Below are 22,738 nucleotides of genomic sequence, written 5' to 3' on the forward strand. Positions count from 1 at the left end.
TAATCCGGGTATGGGCTTTAACCCATGTTCTAGAGTTAGTCAATTTTGTCTACAAGCTCAAAAAAAGGGCCTTAACTTCTTTTGTGGCAGTCCTATGGTGGAAAGTTTTCAATGCTCTTTTCATAGAGAGGTGTGACAAAGTCAATTTTTTGTGTGCTAAAATCATTTCTATTGTGGCACACCTATCGTGGGCAGTTTTTAATGTTCTTTACATAAAGAGGTGTGACAAAATCAACTTTTTGAGTGTCTAACATCATTTCTCCATTGAGAGTGAGGTATAGGTCAAGTGGTTAGAGCTCCTTTCCCGATCCTAGAAAATATTGGGATCGATTTTGTCACCGATGTACGGAGTACGAGTAATATTTACTTTCACATATTAAGAAAAAGGGGGTAAGAGTAGATGTGTAAATAGTGCATAAGGTTGAAATGGTGCATGTAATTTTGAACTAAGAGAGTATATTTTAACACTGGTCAAGTTATATTATAAGGATTAGGGACCGTGTATAAATCACGTTTATTGTAATCGATCTCAAATTAAAGTTGTTAAGTTTTGACTTTTGAATATCAAGTTCTAATAATATCAAGTAAGTAATTATCAGTGTAAGATCATGTATATCAAATTCTTTAACTTTAGGTATATCATATCATCAAATTCTTGGGGCTTGGCACGTTTGGTTTGGTTTGGGGGGTTTGAAGAAAGGAAATTAATTACCTTGATTTTAATTATTTTGTGTTGTTTGTTACTTGAATCTCACCATCCATTATACGTACCATGATGTGTAATGGGAAATCAAAATCCCTCTACTATGATCCCTCTAACATACTTGCATTGTGTATATATAACTGAGTACACCCTTTGATATCATGCATATAAAGTTACATGGTACTTACTACTTAGGGCATGGGGATATTATTTTCTTCTTCCACTTCTCAAAGGGCTGGAAATAAATTTAATGTGTATTATCGACATTTCAATGCATGTAAGTAACTATTTAGCTCACATTTTTTTCTTCTTTTGAGTACTCCGTAGATCATGATGATGTTTTTTTTGTTTGTTTTCAACCAGATTTAATTTTATGGTAAAATGATAGATGTTCAATTTTGCTCAATTCTACTTGTTATTCTTATTGTCATAACTCCTATATCATTTACATGAGTCGTGAAACATAATATACAAACATTGATGTATACTTCTTCGATCTACTTCCTTTTAACAGCACACCACATTGAGACATAATTTAAAGAAGAAATGGCGGAAGTATGTTTTACATGTATACAAAGGGCACATAGTAACACTTACTACTATTGCAAAAATAATTAGAGGAAGAAGAGGAAAACGCCATATTGGCCGGTGCAAGCTTAGTTATATGGAGCTGTTAGGGTGAATATAAATCAATCAAATGGTCCCATTTATATTCCCTGTTGCAGGTGAATATATACTTTGATTTTGTAATCTAACTAATGAAGTTATATATTGTTGATTTCTTGTTTAAACTCGAGTTGACTTTTTGCTGAATTGCATGATTCCAATTTTTTACGTTGAATTTTTGAAATGTTTAAATTGCATGATTATGATTCTTTTAATTAAAATCCTTGCATTGTTTTTTTAATAGGTATTATAGTATATTGTATGTAGGTCATTATCATGGCCAAGAAAAACTATGTTTGTATAAAAAAAAAAGTCATCGTCTATAATAATCCGTGGTACCTTTTGATTTATAAATTTGATGATGATTAACCTAATACTTGGACCTTATGTATTTTATTAGACCTAAGTCAAATTGTTTGGCTTGTTTCTTAAGGTATTGTGTCTTGTATAGTTCTAGAGGAGTTTGTTGTGAAATGAGAGGGAATCCTAGGGAGGTAAACAAGATTGTCTTTAACAAACTAGTATGTATATATCGATTTTAATTTGACTCTTTTGGGTTTGTTGATAAGCCTTTCTCTCCCAAATTAAATTCTTTGGCGAAATTTGATTTGCTATGAAATAACTTCTCTCAGATGTTCCATCAAAGAAAAGTTGATAGATTATTCATGTGCATACCCTAATTGGCAATTGGGCATTATGTAACCAAGGTCCAAGGCTATTTTCTATTTATCTTTTTTTTTTTAACTTACTTTTAAGAAATAAGGTTAGAAAATTTTAAGGCAAAATTGGCCTCAACACTCTAGCTAAACTATAGCTTGGGTGCATCCAGCACTTCAAACTTTGACTAGTAGCAGACACACTATACTACCAACGTACTATTAATTAAAGTGCAACCCAACATGTTATATTTAGTACATTGCACGAATATATGTACTATTTGTAATGGCGTTGCTAAGTTTTTTCAATAGATTTGACAATTGGGAAAATAAAGAGAAGGTATTGGGCGTAGCAAGCGCACCAATTAAATAATTCGTGCGTCAAGTATATACTACCTCCGGTCCAAATTACTCGCAATTTTGGAATATTTTATATCTCATAAATAATACCCCCAAAGTTGCGAGTAATTTGGACCGGAGGTAGTATGATATGCAGTATTTCTGTATTTGATATAGGATATGTATTATTTGATAGAGGATATATACAATTTGTTAAAGGATATGTGTTATTTGATAGAGGATACGTACAATTTGTTGTAGGATATTTATTGTTTGCTATAGGATATGTAGTATTTGATAGAGAATATGTATGTACAACTTATCTTTAATAGAGGATACGTTCAATTTGTTAGAGGATATGATGAAGTATTTGGTGAAGAATATGTGTTAATTGTCAGAGGATACGTACAGTTTATTAAAGGATATGTACAACTTGTTAGAGGATATGTATTACTTAATAGATTGAGGATATGTAAGTTTATTGGAGGATATATATTATTTGATGGAGGATATTTATAATATGTTGGCTTTCCTTGATTTTGTTTGCTGATTTCATCCTTTTGTTGGCTTATATGCTTCATTTGTTGGCTGATGTGTTTTGTTAGATGATATTTATCTTTTATTAGCGGTTATATATGTTCTGTTTGTTGGTTGATATATATGCTTCATTTGTCAGCTAATATATGTTCATTTTGTTAGCTGATATACATAATATCACATCCTGTTATAGAAGATATCATCCAACTTATTATAGATGATATAATCTAGACAATAGAATTTATTTTATAAAAATAATAAAAGGTCAACAATGGCGGAACCACCATTAAAGGTGTTGTACTAAGTCCATAGGTACAACATAACATGCTCATTTCTCAACCAAAATACATGCATTTGTTATAAAAAACGCTCATAATTCAACATACAACCACATAGGACAATCAATTACAACAATTATACATCACACAAGAAAGACCCAAATCTAATTTTTTTTTTTTGGGTATATATTTTTCGAAATGTTCGGAAATGTTCGAGAATCTCAAGCAATTATCAAGCCATTCCAAGCATAAATCGTGGACAAATATAATCAACAATCAACGAGTTTCTTGTCATTGACGATACCATCGCCAATAACAATGCCGCCAATGGGAGCTATCATTGGTATACAACAAATTAAACACCTGTTGGACTGACGAAATATCAAGTTGGACTGACACAATAGTTTGTGGAAAATAAATTCAAATAAGTTCATTAATTTGTGATTACGTACATTTAAACAAAAATCATAAGCTTGTATCAATATATAGTTCTAACAAATTCTCATTCTAATTCTGATACTACCTTAGTCTCTTTTTACTTTCATTATTTTCCTTCTAAGGTGTCAATAACTCAATATATATCTCTCCTTTTACAAAAATATAATTATTGTATGTATTTTTTTTAGTTGGATCCCACATTCACTACTCATATTTCTCTATTTGTTTTCACTTGCATAATAATTAACATGCGCAAATTATTGTATGTATCATGTATGGAAAGTAACTGTTTGGGTCCAATTAAGCTAATTGGGCCTAGTCATTAAATGATCCAATATTCCAAGGTCAAGGCCCAAGCCTCCAAGCAAGCCAAGTCAGCTATGTGTCAATTGGTCCAAATTGTCATGGTCAGCCCATGACTTGATCCGACCCAATCATCCTCCTCCCTTTGTCATGCCAAGGTATAAAAGCCTTCAATTACACCATTTGTCATTCATACACATTAAAGCCTCAAGCATTAAATCTCTTGCATAGCTTTCTCTCTCTAAACACTATCTGACTTCGGCATCGGAGGGGTCTTCCTCGGATCCACCCCCGAGGCCAGTTTACGTGTGTTTGCTGTGCAGGAAACCCTCGGCCCAGCATTATTTGGACCGGACAAGTCTTCATCCACTTCATTGGACCTTCGGCAAGGTCCCATTGTTTTCACTCGAAACAATTTGGCGCCGTCTGTGGGGAAGACTTTCAAAAAATCTCTAAGCCAATCAAAATCATCTTGCAATCATCTTAGTAGCAATGGCTAAGAATCGCAAGAACAGAAGAATAAGTCAAGGAGCAGGCGAAAGGCCTAAGACTCCTACACCGTCACCTTCGCCGGACCGGAACTCTTCGAAGGGTGCTAGTTCGGGGGGAGGATCATACCGGGAGGATTCACTTTCTCCCGTAATTCACAACTCTCATCATAGACCGAGTCCCCCTCGGTCTAACAGAAGTCAGTCCGATCGTAGGACTCAATCAGTGCCCCAAAGCCAACCTTTGACCATCCGCTCTCACTCTCACACTCAGCCGAGGACCCCTCTGACAGGGCCCAGCTCGGAAGAAGTGGCGAGAGCGTTGGTGGTACTCATGGAGGCAATGAGGGCACAAAATATGCCTCCATCTTGTGATCGAACTCCCCCGCATACCAGGCATCAGCGGAGGAAGCTAGACCATGATGGGGGGAAGCCTCCCTCCTTCCGGGAGCTGGAAGAGTGGGAAGAGGATACCTGGAGAACTGAAAGAGAGAGGAAAAAGAACCCTCAATTTTTCAAAGGATCCTCTACCTCTCGGCCAGAAACGCACAAGAGCAGCAGCTCAGCCTCTCGGCCGGAATCTGCCCACCGAGAGCGACCTGAGACTGTTCGCCGAAGCGTACTCGACCGACTCGGCGGCAGGGAGCTGAGCGTGCACAGCCGCCTCTCGTTCCCTATAGCCGAGGCCCAAACTTCCCAGCCAGGGACGAAAACCACTCCTACCTCTCTAAGAGGGCGGAGCGCGGTCCCTTCGACCAGGAACAAAGGCAAGGCCGTTATGCTACCCATCAGTTCTCAATTCGAGAAATGGATTTTGGAAGAGCATGTGCCTACGGTTAAAATACCGTCGCACATTACATATGATGGGACTTCAGATCCGAAGGACCATATCGCCTCCTACGAGGGGCACATGCATCTCTGCCCAAGGTCCGAAGCGACCTGGTGCAAATATTTTCCCACCACTCTCAAGGGGGTCGCGCAAGCGTGGATCTCCAAGGGAGTAAAGGAAGGCTCTATAACGGGGTGGGACAACCTGTCCACCAAGTTTAAGAGCAAATTCTCCACGGCAAACCGCCGAGAGAAGACCACTGCTGAGCTCATGGGCCTGCAGCAAGGGGAGACCGAGAGTCTCCGGGACTACTTGACCCGTTTCAGCAACGAGTCATCCAGCGTTTCTCAGCTGGACCAAGGGCTGACAGTTTTTGCAATGCAGAACGGCCTTCAGCCCGGAAAGTTCCTAGACTTCATGGTCATGCACACCCCGCAGACCTTGGAGGAAGCTCTGAATGCCTCGGATAAATTCATCCGAGCCGAAGAGTGGAACAAAACAAAGTCCCAACCCCAATCCAGGAATGGGAAGCAAAAACAATCGTCCGAAGGCCAAGGCCAGAAGACGAAAGGAAAGGCGAAAGCCTCGAAACAATCTTCGGCCAACGAGCCGAAGAAGGAAAAATCTGCCCCGTTTACAGGCAGATATGAGTCTTATACTCCGTTAGCCCTTCCGCGCGCTAAGATCTACAGCGTAACGAAGGAAGAGCAGAGTTATAGGAAGCCGAGACCACTCCCCGAGTGGTATCAGCGCAAAAATAAAAATCAGTGGTGTGAGTTCCACGAATCACCGGGACACAACACTGAAGAGTGTATCCAGCTGAAGGACCAGATCGAAGATATGGTCCGGAAGGGGTACTTGAAAAAATACATCGCGGATCACCGCGAGAAAAAAGAGGCTGAGAAATCCGAAAAGGACTCTCGGCAGGAGCTTGACTTCCCCCGGAAGAACAGTAAAAACGCGGAGGGAAAATTCCCTCCAATTAATGTTATCTCGGGAGGAATATGTTCTCGGAGGGAACACAAACGACACCTTAGGGATCTGACCCACCAGGTGAACAATGCTAGCATTCAGCCTCCTCAGTCGCCGGTGCTGAACATGACGTTCACAGCCGCCGACTACCGGGGGGTAACGTTCCCTCACGAGGATCCGTTGGTGATCATCGCCACGGTGGCCAACCACGACGTCAGCAAAGTTCTTGTTGATGGTGGCAGCGGGGCAAACATTCTGTTCCGAAAGGCCTACAATCAAATTAAGTTGAAGCCCAAGCACCTCACGCCAGTACCCTACCCGGTATCCGGATTCAACGGGGCCTCAACTTATCCAGACGGGAAGGTAACACTTCCTATCACCATCGGCTGCGATGAGGCAGCCAGGAACGTCATGACGGAATTCTTGGTCATCGACGCTCCTTCTGTATACAACGTGATCATGGGGAGACCCATTATTCATGAGATCCAGGGGGTAGTCTCGACATACCATCAGCTGATGATATATGTCTCGGACGTTGGCTACCCCGAAAGGATCGAGGGCAGCCAAAAGGAGGCCCGAAGGTGCAACTACCTCAAGCCGTCCACCAGTCGTACAAAAGAGGACGACGAGGTTGAGGAGGAGAAAGATAATCAGACGAGCGCGAAAAAGCCGAAGGGCCTAAGCGCTTCGGCTCAAGGAGACCTGGCCAAGGAAAAAGGGCTAGGGAAAGAAAAGGCTAGCTCATCATCTGAGCCGAAAGACTCAGAGAGCCAGCCGAATAGGAAAAAATCTGGAACTCCTGGTGACATAGACAGCAGACCAGAAAATGAGGAGTCCAGCCCCATGGCGATGGAGCTGGACCATCAGACCGAAACGGTCGAGTTGACCGAAGGAGACGCTGAAAAATGCGTTACAATCGGATTGGACCTTGATCCGAAAGTCCGCGTTGAACTCATCCAACTCCTTCGGGACAACCGAGATGTGTTTGCTTTCTCGGCAGCTGACATGCCTGGGATAAGTCCAGACCTCATCTCCCATAAGCTTAATGTCGACCCCACGTGTCGACCAGTTAAGCAAAAGAAGCGGAACTACTCCGCAAATAAGAACCGAGACATCGCAGCCGAGGTCAAAAAGTTACTGGATGCAGGCTTCATCGAACCCTGTCAGTATCCAGAATGGTTGGCTAATGTGGTGATGGTTCAGAAGGCAAATGGCACCTGGAGAATGTGCGTTGACTTCACGGACCTAAATAAGGCGTGTCCGAAGGATTTTTATCCCTTGCCGAGGATCGATCAGCTAGTCGACTCGACAAGTGGCCACGCCTTGCTTAGTTTCATGGACGCATTTTCTGGGTATCATCAGATCTTCATGCACCCCGACGACCGAGCAAAAACGGCATTCGTTACAAACGTCGGGGTGTACAACTACAAAATGATGCCCTTCGGATTGAAAAATGCGGGGGCAACATATTAGAGGCTGGTGGATCAAGTTTTTGCCGAGCAAAAGGGCCGAAACATGGAAGTCTACGTTGACGATTCGATCGTCATAAGCAAAAAAGGCGAATACCATGTTAAGGACCTGGCCGAAACTTTCGCCACCTTAAGAAAGCACCAAATGAAGCTGAATCCGAAGAAATGTGTCTTCGGCGTGAAGTCAGGGAAATTCCTTGGCTTCATGGTCAGCAAGAGGGGGATCGATGCCAATCCCGCCAAAGTGCAGGCAGCACTCGATCTTCCCGAGCCGAAAACAAAGAGGGATGTTCAGCGGCTCACCGGAAGGATGGAAGCCCTCTCGAGGTTTATCTTCAGGGCCTCGGATAAGGGGTTACCTTTCTTCAAAGCCCTGAAACTCCCGAAAACAAAAGAGCTCGTCTGGGAAGACGAGCAAAAAGAAGCCTTCAAGCAGCTTCGGGAGCACCTGGCTCAACTCCCAACGCTGGCTAGTCCAGTGGAAGGAGAGTCCCTGTACTTATACGTGGCTGTCAGCCCAGCCACCATCAGTGCAGTGCTGCTGAGGGAGGAAAATAAGGTTCAACAACCGATCTACTTCGTCAGTCACACTCTGACGGATGCCGAGACCCGCTACCCCTTACTCGAAAAAGTTGCTTATGTAGTGGTGGTAGCTGCTCGGAAGTTAAGACCCTATTTTGATTGTCATCATATAGTGGTTTTGACCGATCAACCGCTGGAAAAAGTTCTCGGCAAGGTTGAAAAATCTGGTAGGCTGGCTAAATGGGCTTTTGAGCTCACAGAATTCAGCATCAGCTATCAGCCGAGAGCAGCAATAAAGGCACAATCTCTAGCAGACTTCCTGGCTGAATGCTCGTACCAGGAAACGTTGGACGACGAAAAGAAAACCTGGACCGTGTTCACGGATGGATCCTCCACCATGAACGGTTCGGGGGCAGGGGTGGTCATAACCTCTCCTGAAGGCAAAACCTTCGAGTACGCACTAAAATTTTCATTCAAAGCTTCGAATAACGAAGCCGAATATGAGGCGGCCATAGCCGGCCTAGAATTGTGCATCTCGCTGGAAGCCGAACACGTTTTTCTGAAGACAGACTCTCAGCTAGTTGCATATCAGATTGGTGGCAGCTACGAGGCCAAAGAGCTCTCAATGATTTCATACCTTGCCAAGATCAAGTCAGTTATTGCAAAGCTGAGAACTTTTGAGGTTCAGCTGATCCCCAGGGGTCAGAATGCTCAAGCCGACGCACTCTCCAAACTTGCTAGTTCAACTCTCACTGAGCTGAACCGGCCTGTATATGTGGAGGTGCGCCGAGAAAGAAGTGTCGACGAAGCATCTGAAGTGTGCTGCGTCGATCAAGAGCCAAGCTGGATGGATCCCATCCTGGCTTTCAAGCTTCGGGGAGAAATTCCCGAAGACAGAATTTTAGCCTCCAAGTTGAAACGAATGGGTTCAAGGTTCATTGTCTTCAACGGGGAGCTACTGAGGAAGTCCTTCTCAGCCCCATTTCTGAAATGCGTGGGACCGACGGATGCATATTACATCCTTCGGGAAATCCATCTCGGCATATGTGGAAACCACATTGGGGGAAGGACCTTAGCCCACAAAGCATTAAGGGCGGGGTACTATTGGCCCTCCATGATCTCAAACGCTAAGGAACTGGTCAGAAAATGCGAAAAATGCCAAAAATTCGCACCAGTCATCCATCAGCCAGCCCAAGAGCTTCAGCCTGTGCTGAACCCACTCCCCTTCGCCCAATGGGGACTGGATATCCTGGGCCCATTTCCGGATGCCGCATACCAGAAAAAATGGCTGATAGTCGGTGTCGACTATTTTAGTAAATGGATTGAAGCCGAAGCAGCCTCAAACATTACAGAGCAGACTGTCAGGAAATTTATCTGGCAGAATATCATCACTCGTTTCGGCATCCCGAAAGTATTTGTCTTCGATCATGGGAGGCAGTTCGATAACTTGCCACTGAAGCGGTATACAGATCAGTTCAGCATCAAACTGGCATATTCAGCGGTATTCCACCCGCAAAGTAACGGACAAGCCGAAGCTGCAAATAAGCAGATCCTGAACGCCCTCAAAAAGAGGGTGGAAGATCAGAAGTCCAAGTGGCTGGAGGAGCTCCCAGGAACCCTCTGGTCCCTTCGGACAACCGAAAAAAAGGCAACAGGCCACTCACCCTTTGAACTGGTGTATGGCGCCGAAGCCGTTCTCCCCGTGAAGATCGGTACAGAAAGCCTGCGAGTGCATCACTTCTCGGCTGAGAATGAGGATCTTATGAGGGAATCCCTCGATTTTCTCGATGAAGTGAGAGACTCAGCCCGAGTCAAAATGGCTGCATACAAACAGAGAATCAACAAATTTTACAACCGAAGAGTCCAAGCGAGGCCCCTCAAAATTGGAGACCTCGTCCTTCGGAATGCTGCCGCAGTGCAAAAAAACCGAATCCATGGGAAACTCTCAGCGGCCTGGGAGGGACCCTATGAAGTCTATGATGAGCTTCAGCCAGGAACATACCGACTTCGGCAGTTGGATGGGACTGAGTTGAAAAATCACTGGAATGCTGATGTACTTAAAAAATATCATGTGTAAACCCTTTGGGGCAGAACAATCGTTGTAAGTACATTTTGAATTATTAATGAAAGGCCTCAGAGCCACTATTTTCTACAAACATTTGCAATGTTTTCTGCTTTTCTTTATATTGTCTACTCTTTAAGGGTTTCCTTCGGCCCTGTCCGAAACCTTCGCTCTCAGAGCATCAGGTTTCGGATTGCCGATAAACTCGCCTTTTTAAGGAACTCTGGTCCTTCAGCTGGGGTAGGAACCCCAATAGGACTTGTTCTGCAAGGCAATGAGTCCATGGACAAATCTGGGATGTTGCCTTAACTGAGCTCTGCATCCCAGATAGCCATTATCTGAAACACTGCCTTCAGTTGGGCCTGTGTTTGAGATATCCATTTTTAAGGCAGACGAAAAATCAAGAGCAAAAGCATAAACCGGCAGAAAATAGACAAGGAAAATGATAACAACCTCAGAAGTTCGAAGAACAAGTCTTCAGATACCTGGGAGGGCAAGAAGCACAAGTGCAGACTGCCTCAGCTGACACCTCTAAGCTGAAGCTTTGTACTTAGCAAAAAAAAAAAAAAAAAAAAAAAAAAAAAGCAAGTTCAAAGCAAAGTAGTACGAGGGAAATATCAAATGCATAAATACGTTACGAGCTACAAAGCACAAATGTTCAAGCAAAGTAATATAATATCGGCAGCCGCCCACAAGCGGAAATAACAGCTGCCGAAATGCGTACAAGACAAAAGATAAATAGTTTGTACACTGAGGCAAGCTGAAGCAAAAACAAAGGCAAAAAACAGTCAGAAAGCGACATCTTTCATTTTAAGAGCACGTTGATCCGCAAGATTCTGAAGACGACTGCCCGAGTCCCTAGGCTTCAGCTGGAGGGTCAGGCATCCCTATGGGGGTGGAATCCAGCGCGACATCAGCCCCAGCTGCAGAAGAAGCAGGTCGAACTGAAGCCTGGACTTCAGCTTCCTTCATCTCAGCTTCTTTTAGCTCAGCCTCCCTCATCTCAGCATCCTCGGCCTGGAGGCGAGCCAGCAAGTCAACTTCAGCCTAACTGGCTTGCTGCATATGAGGATCCGCGGGGTCCTCATCCCAGAATTCACATTGATACCAATCCAAGTCAGGCGCAGCATGAAGAGCCAGTCTCCGAGCTACCCCATAACCGTTGAGGTAGGCAGTCGAGTACTCCTCCTGGGTGTAAACCCTGAGGGCTAGCTGGGCCTCAGCATCGGCCAGCTTCTTCTGCACTTCCTCCATGGCTTTCTGGGAAGACTCTTGTTGTCTCTTCAACTGGGCCTCGGCATCAGCAAGCCGTTGCTCAGTCTGCTCAGCCTGGGCTCGGGCCTGGGAAAAGCGCTCTTCCTGGTTCTTCAGCTGAACCTCCAGACCGGTGATGCTTTGCCAGTGAGACTCCAGCTGAATCCCAGCCTCAACCAGCTCCTTCTCCCTCACTTTGTAGGCTTCAAGGTGCTGTTTGACGTTACCCTCCAAGATCTTGATCTTCTGCCGAGATATCTCATCTCGGGCCAGCACTTGAGATTTGACCTCAGTGTCAATTTTTTGCTGGATCTTGGACTTGAGGTTGGGAACATCAACCGCGCCGAAGGCTTTGAGCAGGGCCTCACCTTCATCCATTTGAGGCAGGATGTCCTGCTCCATTTCAGCGCAGAAGGTGTTGAAGGAGTCAATCACAACTTGAGCCCTGTGCTCGGCTTTCTCTTGCTTCAGCTGGGCAAGCTTTGCCTCTGTTTCAGCAATGTCCACCCTTTCCTGGAGCGTGTCAATCATCTCACAGGTCATGGTGTGGTTGTAGACAACCTACAGCACCAAAATTAAATCTAAGTCAAACAAAAGTGGCATGGAGTAAATTGGGGGACGCTGAAAGTGCAGAATTTTGTTGCATACCTGCATCAGCAGCCTCTGGTTGTCTCGGGCAGGATCTGGTACTGAGGGACCAGGTTCGGCTATTCCAGCAGTGGCCCGAACAGACCATTCTCGGACCTGCTCCATTTCAGATAAGTCGGAGCACACGTCGAAATAAGCCTCAGAGCTTTCCTTGTGCTTACCCCAAATCTCGGCCCTAACGCCAGCAGGGATATAGCACTTCTTGGCTGAGAACCCCATGTCCCTAGATTGGAAGGATTTGAAAGAGGGGAATGAAGTTGACGGAACTTCATCAGCTTTCTCGGGCTCAGTCGTTTCCCCTCCTTCAGTCTGGTCCCCTCCAGCCTGGACCCCTTCAGCCCCGCCGAGAGGTTGACTTATCAAGGCGTCAACCTCCCGCTGGATCTCTTCGGTGAAGCCCCTAGGGGCCCCGTCTACAGCACTAGCCGCCTCCTCGGCTACTTCAGCAATCTCAACCTCAGGGAGCTCAGCAGCACTCCCCCTGTTGGAAACCGCTTCAGGAACCCCCGCCTTCGGATCAGGAGTCCGCTGGTCCACCTCCATATCAGCAGCTGGAGGAGGAGTCCTCGGCGGCGACGGGATTGGCGGTGGTGGTTGAACCGGGGGCGGAGGACCCCCTGTACTTCTCGGAACCCTGCCCAGTCCAGCAGCCGGTTCCCTTATTACTACGCCAGGCCTCGGCCCCAGCGTAAACTCTCCCGGACCCATAACAGCTGGGCCCGTCCTTCTCCTCTTCCTCTGCTCCAGTGGCTGATCGTCCATATCGTCAGAGTCTGAAGTTTCTAACTCTGAAAGGTCGTCTGACGATGCCGGACTCTTTCCTTCTCTTCTTCTGCCCTCTTCCTCAGACTGCAGAAGTGGGGGAGCAAGAAGGGATCATCAAAAAAAAAAAGAAGCGCAAGCGCTGAGAGACTTCTGCCTCAAATAATCTGCAGCAGCCTCGATCTGAAGGCCCGTCGAGTGTAGGTGCAGAGGACGATCCTTCGGAGCAGTGATAGCTGGAGCTCGGTCTAGGATGACCCTTTCAGCGTTCACTCCCAGCCGACCGTAGTCAATGCCAGAGGTAGCCTCGCTCAACTCTGAAAGGAGAAGTCGAAGGTTAGCCCTAAAACAGACAAAACAAATAAGGCAATAACAAAATAAAGTCCCCGGCCCCTGCCGAAGATACTTACCGTCTCTATACTTTCGGCTGAGGCCGACAACTGCCAACATTTTCTCTTGGAAGACGTAATGGTTATCGGGAAGCCATCGGGCTGGGAGGAACTTCATTCGGCCAGTCCCCCCAGGATTTTTCTGCTTCCCAAAGAAGTTCATCTGTACGTAGCTCGGGTGGCTGGCAGCATCAGGGTCTTCTGGACCCAAATCTTGCATGTTCGGATCGGGCCTAGAGAGGTAGCGAGGGACCCCGAAAAAGTAGGGATGCTCCGGATCAACAGGAGCCCTTACCCAAATCCACTGGCCTCTCCAGTCCTTATCCGAAGAATCATTCGGCCACATGGTCAAATATTGGGGATGGCTCTCAATTCGCCACCATCCAGCCCCATGCTGACCATACACACTCTGGGTGTTCTGCACCAGCTGATGCATCCTTCGGAAGCAGTGCAGAGTCGGTTCGACAGCAAAGAACCTGCATACCCAGAGATACGTCATCACCCGCCGAATACTGACGGGTGTCAACTGGCATAAAGAGATCCTGTATTTTATCAGAATGTCTCTGACGAATGGGTCCAAGGGGAACCGAAGCCCGTACTGCAATTGCCGAGTGTATACCCCCACATATCCAGGGGGAGGGCGATGAATTTGGTCAGTAGGCGAAGGCATTCGGCACCAATACCCATCTTCTTCAAGGATGCCATAGTGTAATTCGATTTGTTCGGCAAACCGATAAGCTTCGGCGTGCCGAACCCACCAGTAATAAGGGATATTATCAGACATGGCTCTCTGGGCTTCGACATCCTGCCATTCAGCATGCCCAGGCAGCAGATCCCACAGCGCAGGGGGCAAATCTCCCTCCTGTTCGGCAACCCCAGCCTCTGCACCCTGCTGAGGGGCAGCCGCGTTCAAGGGGACCGCCGGAATCCCCCTTTTCGGGTCTTCTTCGACGCGTTCCCCATTCCATACATCGGCACGGACCCTAGGGTCCCTGACCTGGCCTCGCCTCACAGTCCGTCGACCTCTTAAGCGAGCCATTAATGAATTCGCAAGAAAGGAAGTCGGGAAAAGAGGAATTCTTTGAAAAAATTAAGAAAATCAAGGGAAATTCGAAGGAAATTACCTTTATGAGGACCGAAACTTGCCGATTCAATGGGTCGGAGCAGCGGGATCGAATACCAAGCTCTGGTCTCGGGTGTGGAACGGGTTTTCGAAGCGGAAGCAATGGGTTTTCAGGGAGTTCGAAAGTGAATTGGTGAAGAAATGAGGAAAGAAATGGCGAATTTGGTTTATATTTCCAGAAAATGGGAATTCAGAAAGCCAAAATGCTTAAATTCTCTTAAAAGCCTCCTTAAGTAACCGTTAAACACTATCTCCCTTACTTAACCGCCCACTATCCACTCAACTTCCCATTAATCATCCTAATTACAGTTATTTAGTTAATGACTGTTTAAAATTTAAATCTTTTGATTTAATTAAATCATTTACTTCCCTCCATTTTTTATTGGATTCAAACCCGACCCGTCATCCTTCCAAATCGGGTCTGGGGGGCAAGTTGTTTGGGTCCAATTAAGCTAATTGGGCCTAGTCATTAAATGATCCAATATTCCAAGGTCAAGGCCCAAGCCTCCAAGCAAGCCAAGTCAGCTATGTGTCAATTGGTCCAAATTGTCATGGTCAGCCCATGACTTGATCCGGCCCAATCATCCTCCTCCCTTTGTCATGCCAAGGTATAAAAGCCTTCAATTACACCATTTGTCATTCATACACATTAAAGCCTCAAGCATTAAATCTCTTGCATAGCTTTCTCTCTCTAAACACTATCTGACTTCGGCATCGGAGGGGTCTTCCTCGGATCCACCCCCGAGGCCAGTTTACGTGTGTTTGCTGTGCAGGAAACCCTCGGCCCAGTATTATTTGGACCGGACAAGTCTTCATCCACTTCATTGGACCTTCGGCAAGGTCCCATTGTTTTCACTCGAAACAGTAACTTCAACCAAGAAATTATCCAGTTACTTATAAAGAAGTACACAAATATTTACTTAAAAGGCTACTCATCAAGATATCTAGAAGTTAGCTAAGAAGTATAATATATATTAAGGAGCCAAGATATTTATAAAGAGATTAGGTCATCATGATAAATGAGTGCTTGAGGAAATATGGACTGTACTTGCTGTTTTTATTCAGCTTATACAGCATCTATGTCAACTTCCGTGATGAAATATAGAGCCTTTTGACTTAATTAATATGATCTTATCACTATAACAAATTAAGTCAATGCTATTAAACTTTATTAATATCGTGATTATCACTAGCTTAGGGATTTAATAGCTTATCACCAACGGATAGATGGGATTTTAAGTTAGTTTTTGTATGTCTAACAAATTAAATGTTGATCTCTTTTGAGAAATACTCTTTTAGTAGTAAGCTAAGGTCAATGATAAGATTATTATGATATACAAATTGAAGTGTTTTATTTGAAATTTAAAATTTAACATGAAATCAGCATGATAAGGATCAAATTTTTTGATAACAGGTTCTATCACCTCTATAGTTCTATTCCACACCATGTATGTACTACCGTTTTATACTCTTGCAGTCAAAGAAAGAAAACTTTGACCATAAATAAGAAAAAATAATGTAGAATAATTTTGTTACATTTGTTTAAAACTTTAGCATTCAAAATCTAAATTTTATAAATATAATTTTTACTTGTACAAAATTAAAGATATTAATTGTCAGAAATGTGTAAGGGAGATCATAATATAATATAAAGAAGAAATATAATCAACATTATGAAATGAAAGTAGTATATGTATATATGTTAGCGTAAGATAATATCAGTCATCGGTATGGTGTATAAGCCTTGTTCATATCAACATAAATTTTCTTTGAAGTTTCTAATTTTGTGTGTAACGTAAAATTCTTTTTGCAACATAAAGCAGAGAGGAAAAATGTCTAATCGTTGCACATAACCTGTAACGGAAGTAGTATATGCGTTATTGTAATTTCATTGATGTACTAACATATTTACTTTGTTGAATTGAACAAGGCTTTTACACCAATGGACTGTTTTTATATGTATGTATGTCTACTTTGTAGAGTTCATCTATAATTTATGCATACTGGTTTTTTTTTTTTTTTTTTTTTTTTTTTTTTTTTTTTTTTTTTTGAATAGTATTAACCCATTCTTCAATATAATTGGAGGAAGATGTGCATGCTCTCGTTAGAAGTCATAATTCACAAGCATAGTCGTCAGGACATCCTTACCATCTCTTATCGCACTAAAACAAACAACATAACTTTGTTCTAACAATGCATGTACTGTATGAATAGTAACGTAGGCATGTGCACTACAAGTGTATAGTAATTTCTAGACCCGTTCTCTTTACTTTATTTTTCTTGAAAATACGTGTGTTTCGACTTCATGCATTGTCTAAGAAACATTCCTGAGCTAAGATTATTACCCAAGGTAACTCATCACCCTAGCTTGTTTCATAATCCCTCAAGCTCAAATCCCAAAAACTCCCTTAAATGTATAAGGTATCCCAAGCCTAGCTCCTATATGGCTACATTTTCAACATAATATACATTGAACTATACTAATAAAACTATTCAAATGAATACTATAATTTCAAGCTTATCTTGTTATCAAGACAACCTCTACCAGCTGCCTCCTAAATTAATTTAATAAAAATAACGAAGAACCTAATAAGTTTGGTCTTTGATGATGATGTAATTAGAAGCCTCAATAACATAGATTCTAGGAATTAGAAAAAAGACAAACAGAAGCATGTTTAATTCTTCCTAAAGATCCGAGTCAATTTGAGGATTAATAAAACAAAACCCAAACATAATAAAATGTTAATTTGTGGGAGTGAGTGCTTTTTAAAATTTGTTAGCTTCTATTTTGTATATTTTCATGTAGGGATATGTTCTTGACCTTAAGTAATTTATATAGTAATAATAATTAATTAGCCAAGAAACATTAGTCCAAATTAGTGTATTAAATTAATTTAAACCAAGGTCAATGAGTGGTGCAAATAAGTTTGAAAATTTTGGGGGTTTTCCTTTTGTTATTTTCTGCTAGAATTAAAATATTCACTAGCTTTGATTTTTTTGAAAACTTTATTTATTTAGTAAAGTAGGATTATACAACTTGGCATACAATTTATTTATTTAGTTTTTCATATCTTTCTCCCTTTTATTTGGCCATATATATTAATGGGGCTTATTAAAATAATTGGACAATAATGACACTTGTAAGAAAATGAAGAACAACATAAGCTAAATTTCATCACTGGCTCAAAAGAAAAGAACATTATTGTAGGGTATGATTGTTTTTTATTAAGGGAATTTCACAAATTTATCCCTTCATTCCTTCCTCAGATAAACATGTTGCCTACCTTTGAAAAAAAAAAAAAAAATAAATAAATAAATACAGTCTTTAATTTTTATTTTGTATTAATTGTACTTCGTAGAAGATTTGAACTTATGAAATTTTAATTGAATTGGACTTAACTTATTTTTGCTAAAGTTAATTTGTTTCAATTGAACTATATTAAAATTAATTTTACTAAACTTTAATAATTTATACTGAATATTAAAACCCTATTCCCCTCCCTATTTTTTTCTATCTAGGGTTCTTTCAAAAAGTGTTTCATAAGCCGGAAATAGCCAAATTTCTCTAGATTTTTGGCTATTTCCGACCCTTTTCCCTTAGTGTTTTTTATTTTTTATTTTTTTTTTCGGAATTCAATAAAGCTACACTATTTGAAAGTTCTAAGTATCCCTATAGGGGATGTGAGTGTAGTAAGTTAATTAAGCTTATCAATGTACACCTGACCAAATAAAAGTTTATTTTTGCAAGTTAAGAAAACGCAAGTGAAAGTTGAGATTATTCCGTTTAGAATAAACGAAAGTTGATATTATTAAAAGTAAATTGACCAAAATTTAGATTATAAAAATAATTTTTGCCCATGAAATAAAAGGAATAGTAATACTTCTTTTGTTGCAATAATATTGCAACAATGAGACTTTTGTGCTATTCATCACTCTTGTTTGGCCATATAATATGATTATTACGTTAAGCAAAATATAGTCACGTAGGATCTTGTTAGATTCATCTCATAAAATACTTTCACAATATCAACTTTATATAATTTTACTGTTATACAATTATAGATATTTAACATATAAAATGTGATTTAAGATGCGTAATTTCATCCTTATTGCGATATTATTATAGCGGAGGAAGTATTATTTGTATTAGAACAATGATCGGACAAAGGATCAATCTTGTTGTATAACCTAATTAAGCCCCTAGATTAAAATCAATGATAACTTTTCAGAGGGTGTCTCAACCTCTCGTATTTGTAGATACCTATGAAGTGATTCTACATTATTAGTCGTATGTATCAAACTGAACTACCCCTTTATGTCTTTATTATTAATCATGTTGTCAATATCTTAAGCTCTCCCATCAAATAATGTTAGAAGTAACTAATTAAAAAATCCATTCATAAACTATCGTACATTTGTAAAATTGTATGACAAAGTTTCCCCAAAGAGCTGAGAAATGTAGTGCACAAATTGCGCATATCCTTCTATGCTTTTAAATGTAAAATCCTACCTATGCTCAAAAAGTATTTGAAGATAATTTAAGTCTTTTTAGCTAACGCCCTAACGGTACTTATGTAGTTAACTAGTTATGTTCCTCAATTTTGGATTTATCAGATTACTTTTCGTATGGTTTTGCCAATATATCTTCTACTTGTACACTTGTACTCCATTATTCATAATAAAAAGAGCTTTTTGATTAACATTTTATAGAATTATTTGAGATGAAATGATTGAGTATTTGGAAGTCTCACACCTTAAGTTGATCTCTAATCAATGTATAAGTCTTATGTGTAACCATGAAAAATTGTAATTTTAGAGTACATAACATGAAATTATCTTATGGGGGTTCTAATTTCATATCATCTTTTTTTTTTTTTGACCCTGACCGAATCTTAACTCTCACAATTTTTTGGTTTAATATTTACGGGTCGGATACTTTGAGAAAAAAGAGGGATGGGTAAGGGATCCCCACCCTCAAAGTGCTTCGATCTAGTGGGGATTAAACCCGGAGGTGCAATCTTTCCCACTAGATCAAGCTTAGCTAGCTAGGTAATTTCATATAATCGTTGTCATAGTAATTAAAAGACATCCTACAAAACACGTATTCTATAATGTGAGTATAAAGAGTAGGAAAATTTGTCGAAAATAACACGACCTTTGAGCGGTCTTCCAAAAATAGCACCACCTTTCGATTATTCCAAAATAAAACGACCTTTTACATACTTCCGCCATAAATGGTACATGACCGGTTGGTAACCTGTAAAACAGGTTACCTATGACACGTGTCACAATATCTTTGGCCATTTTTTTTTACACAATATTGATTTAAACAAATAAAAAATCTAATAAATTAAAATAAAAAAAAATTAACCCCCCTGCCAGCCCGCCATTTTACCAGAACCACCACCCCCACCGACCCAGCCCACCTGAAACCACCCCATCTTAGCCCCCATCCCCGTTTCCGATCCCCCTTCCCTTTTCCGTCATCATTTCTGACCCCCTCTTCCCCTTCCCGTCCTTGTTTTTGGGCCCCTTCCATTTTACATTACCATTTTCGATCTCCTTCCCCTTATCTTCTCCATTTCCGCTGTCCCCTTCCCTTCCAGTTGTGGTGCCCCTCCTCTCTCCTTATCTTCTCCATTTCGAGCTTACCACCTCTCTCCTTCCTCGAAACCTTCTCGCCAGAAATGATGGTTATTTAAAGGGGAAGGGTTCCAAGGGATAATGAAGGGATGGGGGTCAAATCTGCTACGAGGAGTAAGGGAGGGCTAAAATTGGGAACAGGGAAGGGAGGGGACGAGAAGGGAGGGAGGTTTGAAACTGGGAAGGGGGGCTAAGGAGGGGGGTTTCAGGTGGGATGGTTTGGTGGGGGTGGTGGTTCTCGGTGAAAAGGGGGCTAGGCTAGCTGGGGAGGGGGAAGATGGGGGATTTAAATTTTTTTTTTTTTAATTTTTAGTTTTTTAGTTTTTTTAGGTTTTTTTTTAAATCAAAAATTAAAAATAAAACTGACAAATCATACTAGGACACGTGTCCCAGGGTAACCTGTAAAATAGGTGACCGGTTTTTTGTTTCATTTTTGGCAGATGTGTGTCAAAGGTGGTGTTATTGTGGAATAATCAAAAGGTGGTGTTATTTAGGGAAGACCGGTGAAAGGTGGTGTTATTTTTAGCAAATTTTCCTAAAGAGTATATATATGAGTCAACTATGTTAATGATCGAGGAGTAAATTCTTTTATTGTCTTTCTGATCCATTATTAGAAATAAGTTTCGATATTATCAATTAAAGAGTCCTTTTAACATTTTTCAAAGGAAAGGTTAGTCCAAGATACCATCTTTCAACTTTGTACTATGTCGTGATAAATTCAGTAATCCATCTATCTCTCATTCAATTTAATTTAAACTACTTTTGACTTAGCAAAGCAAGCTAAGAGGAAAAAGGTGAATGTAAAATAATTAATGATATGCATATAATTGTACGGGCTAGGTTTAAAAGCAATATGATTTAACAAAAATTAATTAAAAGTCAACATGTAAGACCAATAAGTTGGTGATTATAGAGAGTTTTATAATTAATAGTATTAATAATATTGCATATGGTTACAATTTAAGGCTTGCCACATTGGTCAATAAAAGTAAGGCATAGGCCATGTTATCTTCAACATATCAAATCAATTTCAGTTATATTAAAAATTGATCGTTTAAAATATACGTAATCAACACGTTAACTGTATGTTTTTGTTGTTTTTATTAATCTTTCTTACATCCATTATAACAATAACGAATGTCGTTTTAGTATTATATAAACATCGAAATGGAAATGCGTTTTCTACGCATGCGTGTCAATTTTCAATTCTCTCATGCATGGCATATAGTAATATATACAAAATTTTCGTGAATGAATCAATAACTCAATTGAAAAATAAAAATAAAAACTCGAATACTATATATGATTCGTAATTGAACATGATCGCCTTGTTATCTATGATTCAAGGCCAGTGTACGTTTAACAGATTGAATTGAAACATAACCAACACAGCTCCCACAAACACAAGCATATAAAAAATCGCATCCCAAATTAAGCAATTTTTAATCACTTGGATTGGATTCTTGTAAATGGTTTAATTAGACTTTGGAGCTGTTGTGAATATGGATTATTCTTTCTATCCTTTAAATTAAACTCATCCAATGAATGCAAGCATGAATACAGCAGACAGTACAAGGCAGCTACTAATTGATTTCAAAAAAGATTTAGGAACATTTTCAATCTTACTTAAGGACAAACTTAATAGGTTACATTTTTCTCTTACTACCTACTAATAAACAACTCAAAAGCTTAAAAAGCCATGCATTTTTATATTAATTATATGATTACTACTATGTAAAAAAAAAAAAAACACTTATATAATACTTAATTTAATTAATTATTGTTATTACTTTTATGATTAATTAAAGGAGTGAGGAGTTGTACGTCATCTTATTTTAGTCTATTATTACGTTAACTAATCCAAATTTCAAAGTTTAATTAATTAATTAATAAATTAATGCATAAAATGATACAAACCCTAGAAGAAAAAAATAATTATATAGATTATTTTAATGCAATGTTTGAAGATTTAAAAAAAAATGAAAATAAAGGAGAAGGTGAGATATGCTTAAGACTTTTTATGTTCCTAATAATTAGTCACATTTTTCAACCTATAAAACAAGGTCTTCTCTTCCTCCATTTTTTCATAAACACCAACAACAAGCATCAGCAAAAATCAACAACAACCATTCAAGAGAAAGAAATTTAGAGAGAGTGAAGAAGAATCAAAGAAGATCGAAAATTTTGAAGAAAGAAAAAGATGGGAAGAGCTCCATGTTGTGACAAAGCTAATGTGAAGAAAGGTCCATGGTCTCCTGAAGAAGATGTTAAGCTTAAGGCTTACATTGAGAAGTATGGCACCGGTGGCAATTGGATCGCGCTTCCTCAAAAGATCGGTATGTATCTACTCTTAATCGCGTCTTAATTATCTTTGTTACGGCGTATTTAATCTAATTACAACTTAATTAATTAGTAGTTTATTTAAAAAAAAGAAACAATAATAGTACAACAATAATACATATTAGCTAGGAAAAATTATCTCAAAAGTTGGTGTTTTTTGACTTTGGTTCTTGTCATTTATGTATTGAATTGTTCTTTTTGATTATAGGGCTTAAGAGATGTGGAAAAAGCTGTAGACTAAGGTGGTTGAACTACTTAAGGCCTAATATCAAACATGGTGGTTTTACCGAGGAGGAAGACAACATCATTCTCAGTCT

At 40.7% G+C, this 22,738-nt stretch overlaps 1 protein-coding gene across 1 annotated transcript in view; it reads left to right on the forward strand.

Moving 5' to 3' along the window:
* The first annotated feature begins 22,184 nt into the window (after positions 1-22,184).
* LOC145634158 (transcription factor MYB36-like) overlaps positions 22,185-22,738 on the forward strand; it is a 1,746-nt gene continuing 1,192 nt past the window's right edge. The window contains exons 1-2 of the mRNA XM_081685567.1: positions 22,185-22,417; positions 22,630-22,738. The exon at positions 22,630-22,738 is cut by the window's right edge and continues 21 nt beyond it. Of these exons, the coding sequence (XP_081541693.1) occupies positions 22,282-22,417; positions 22,630-22,738 (245 nt within the window). The 5' untranslated portion in view covers positions 22,185-22,281. The remainder of the gene's footprint in view (positions 22,418-22,629) is intronic.

This window comes from Chenopodium album, chromosome 6 (genome assembly GCF_948465745.1).
Source record: "Chenopodium album chromosome 6, dcCheAlbu1.1, whole genome shotgun sequence".
NCBI classification, from domain to species: Eukaryota; Viridiplantae; Streptophyta; class Magnoliopsida; order Caryophyllales; family Amaranthaceae; genus Chenopodium; species Chenopodium album.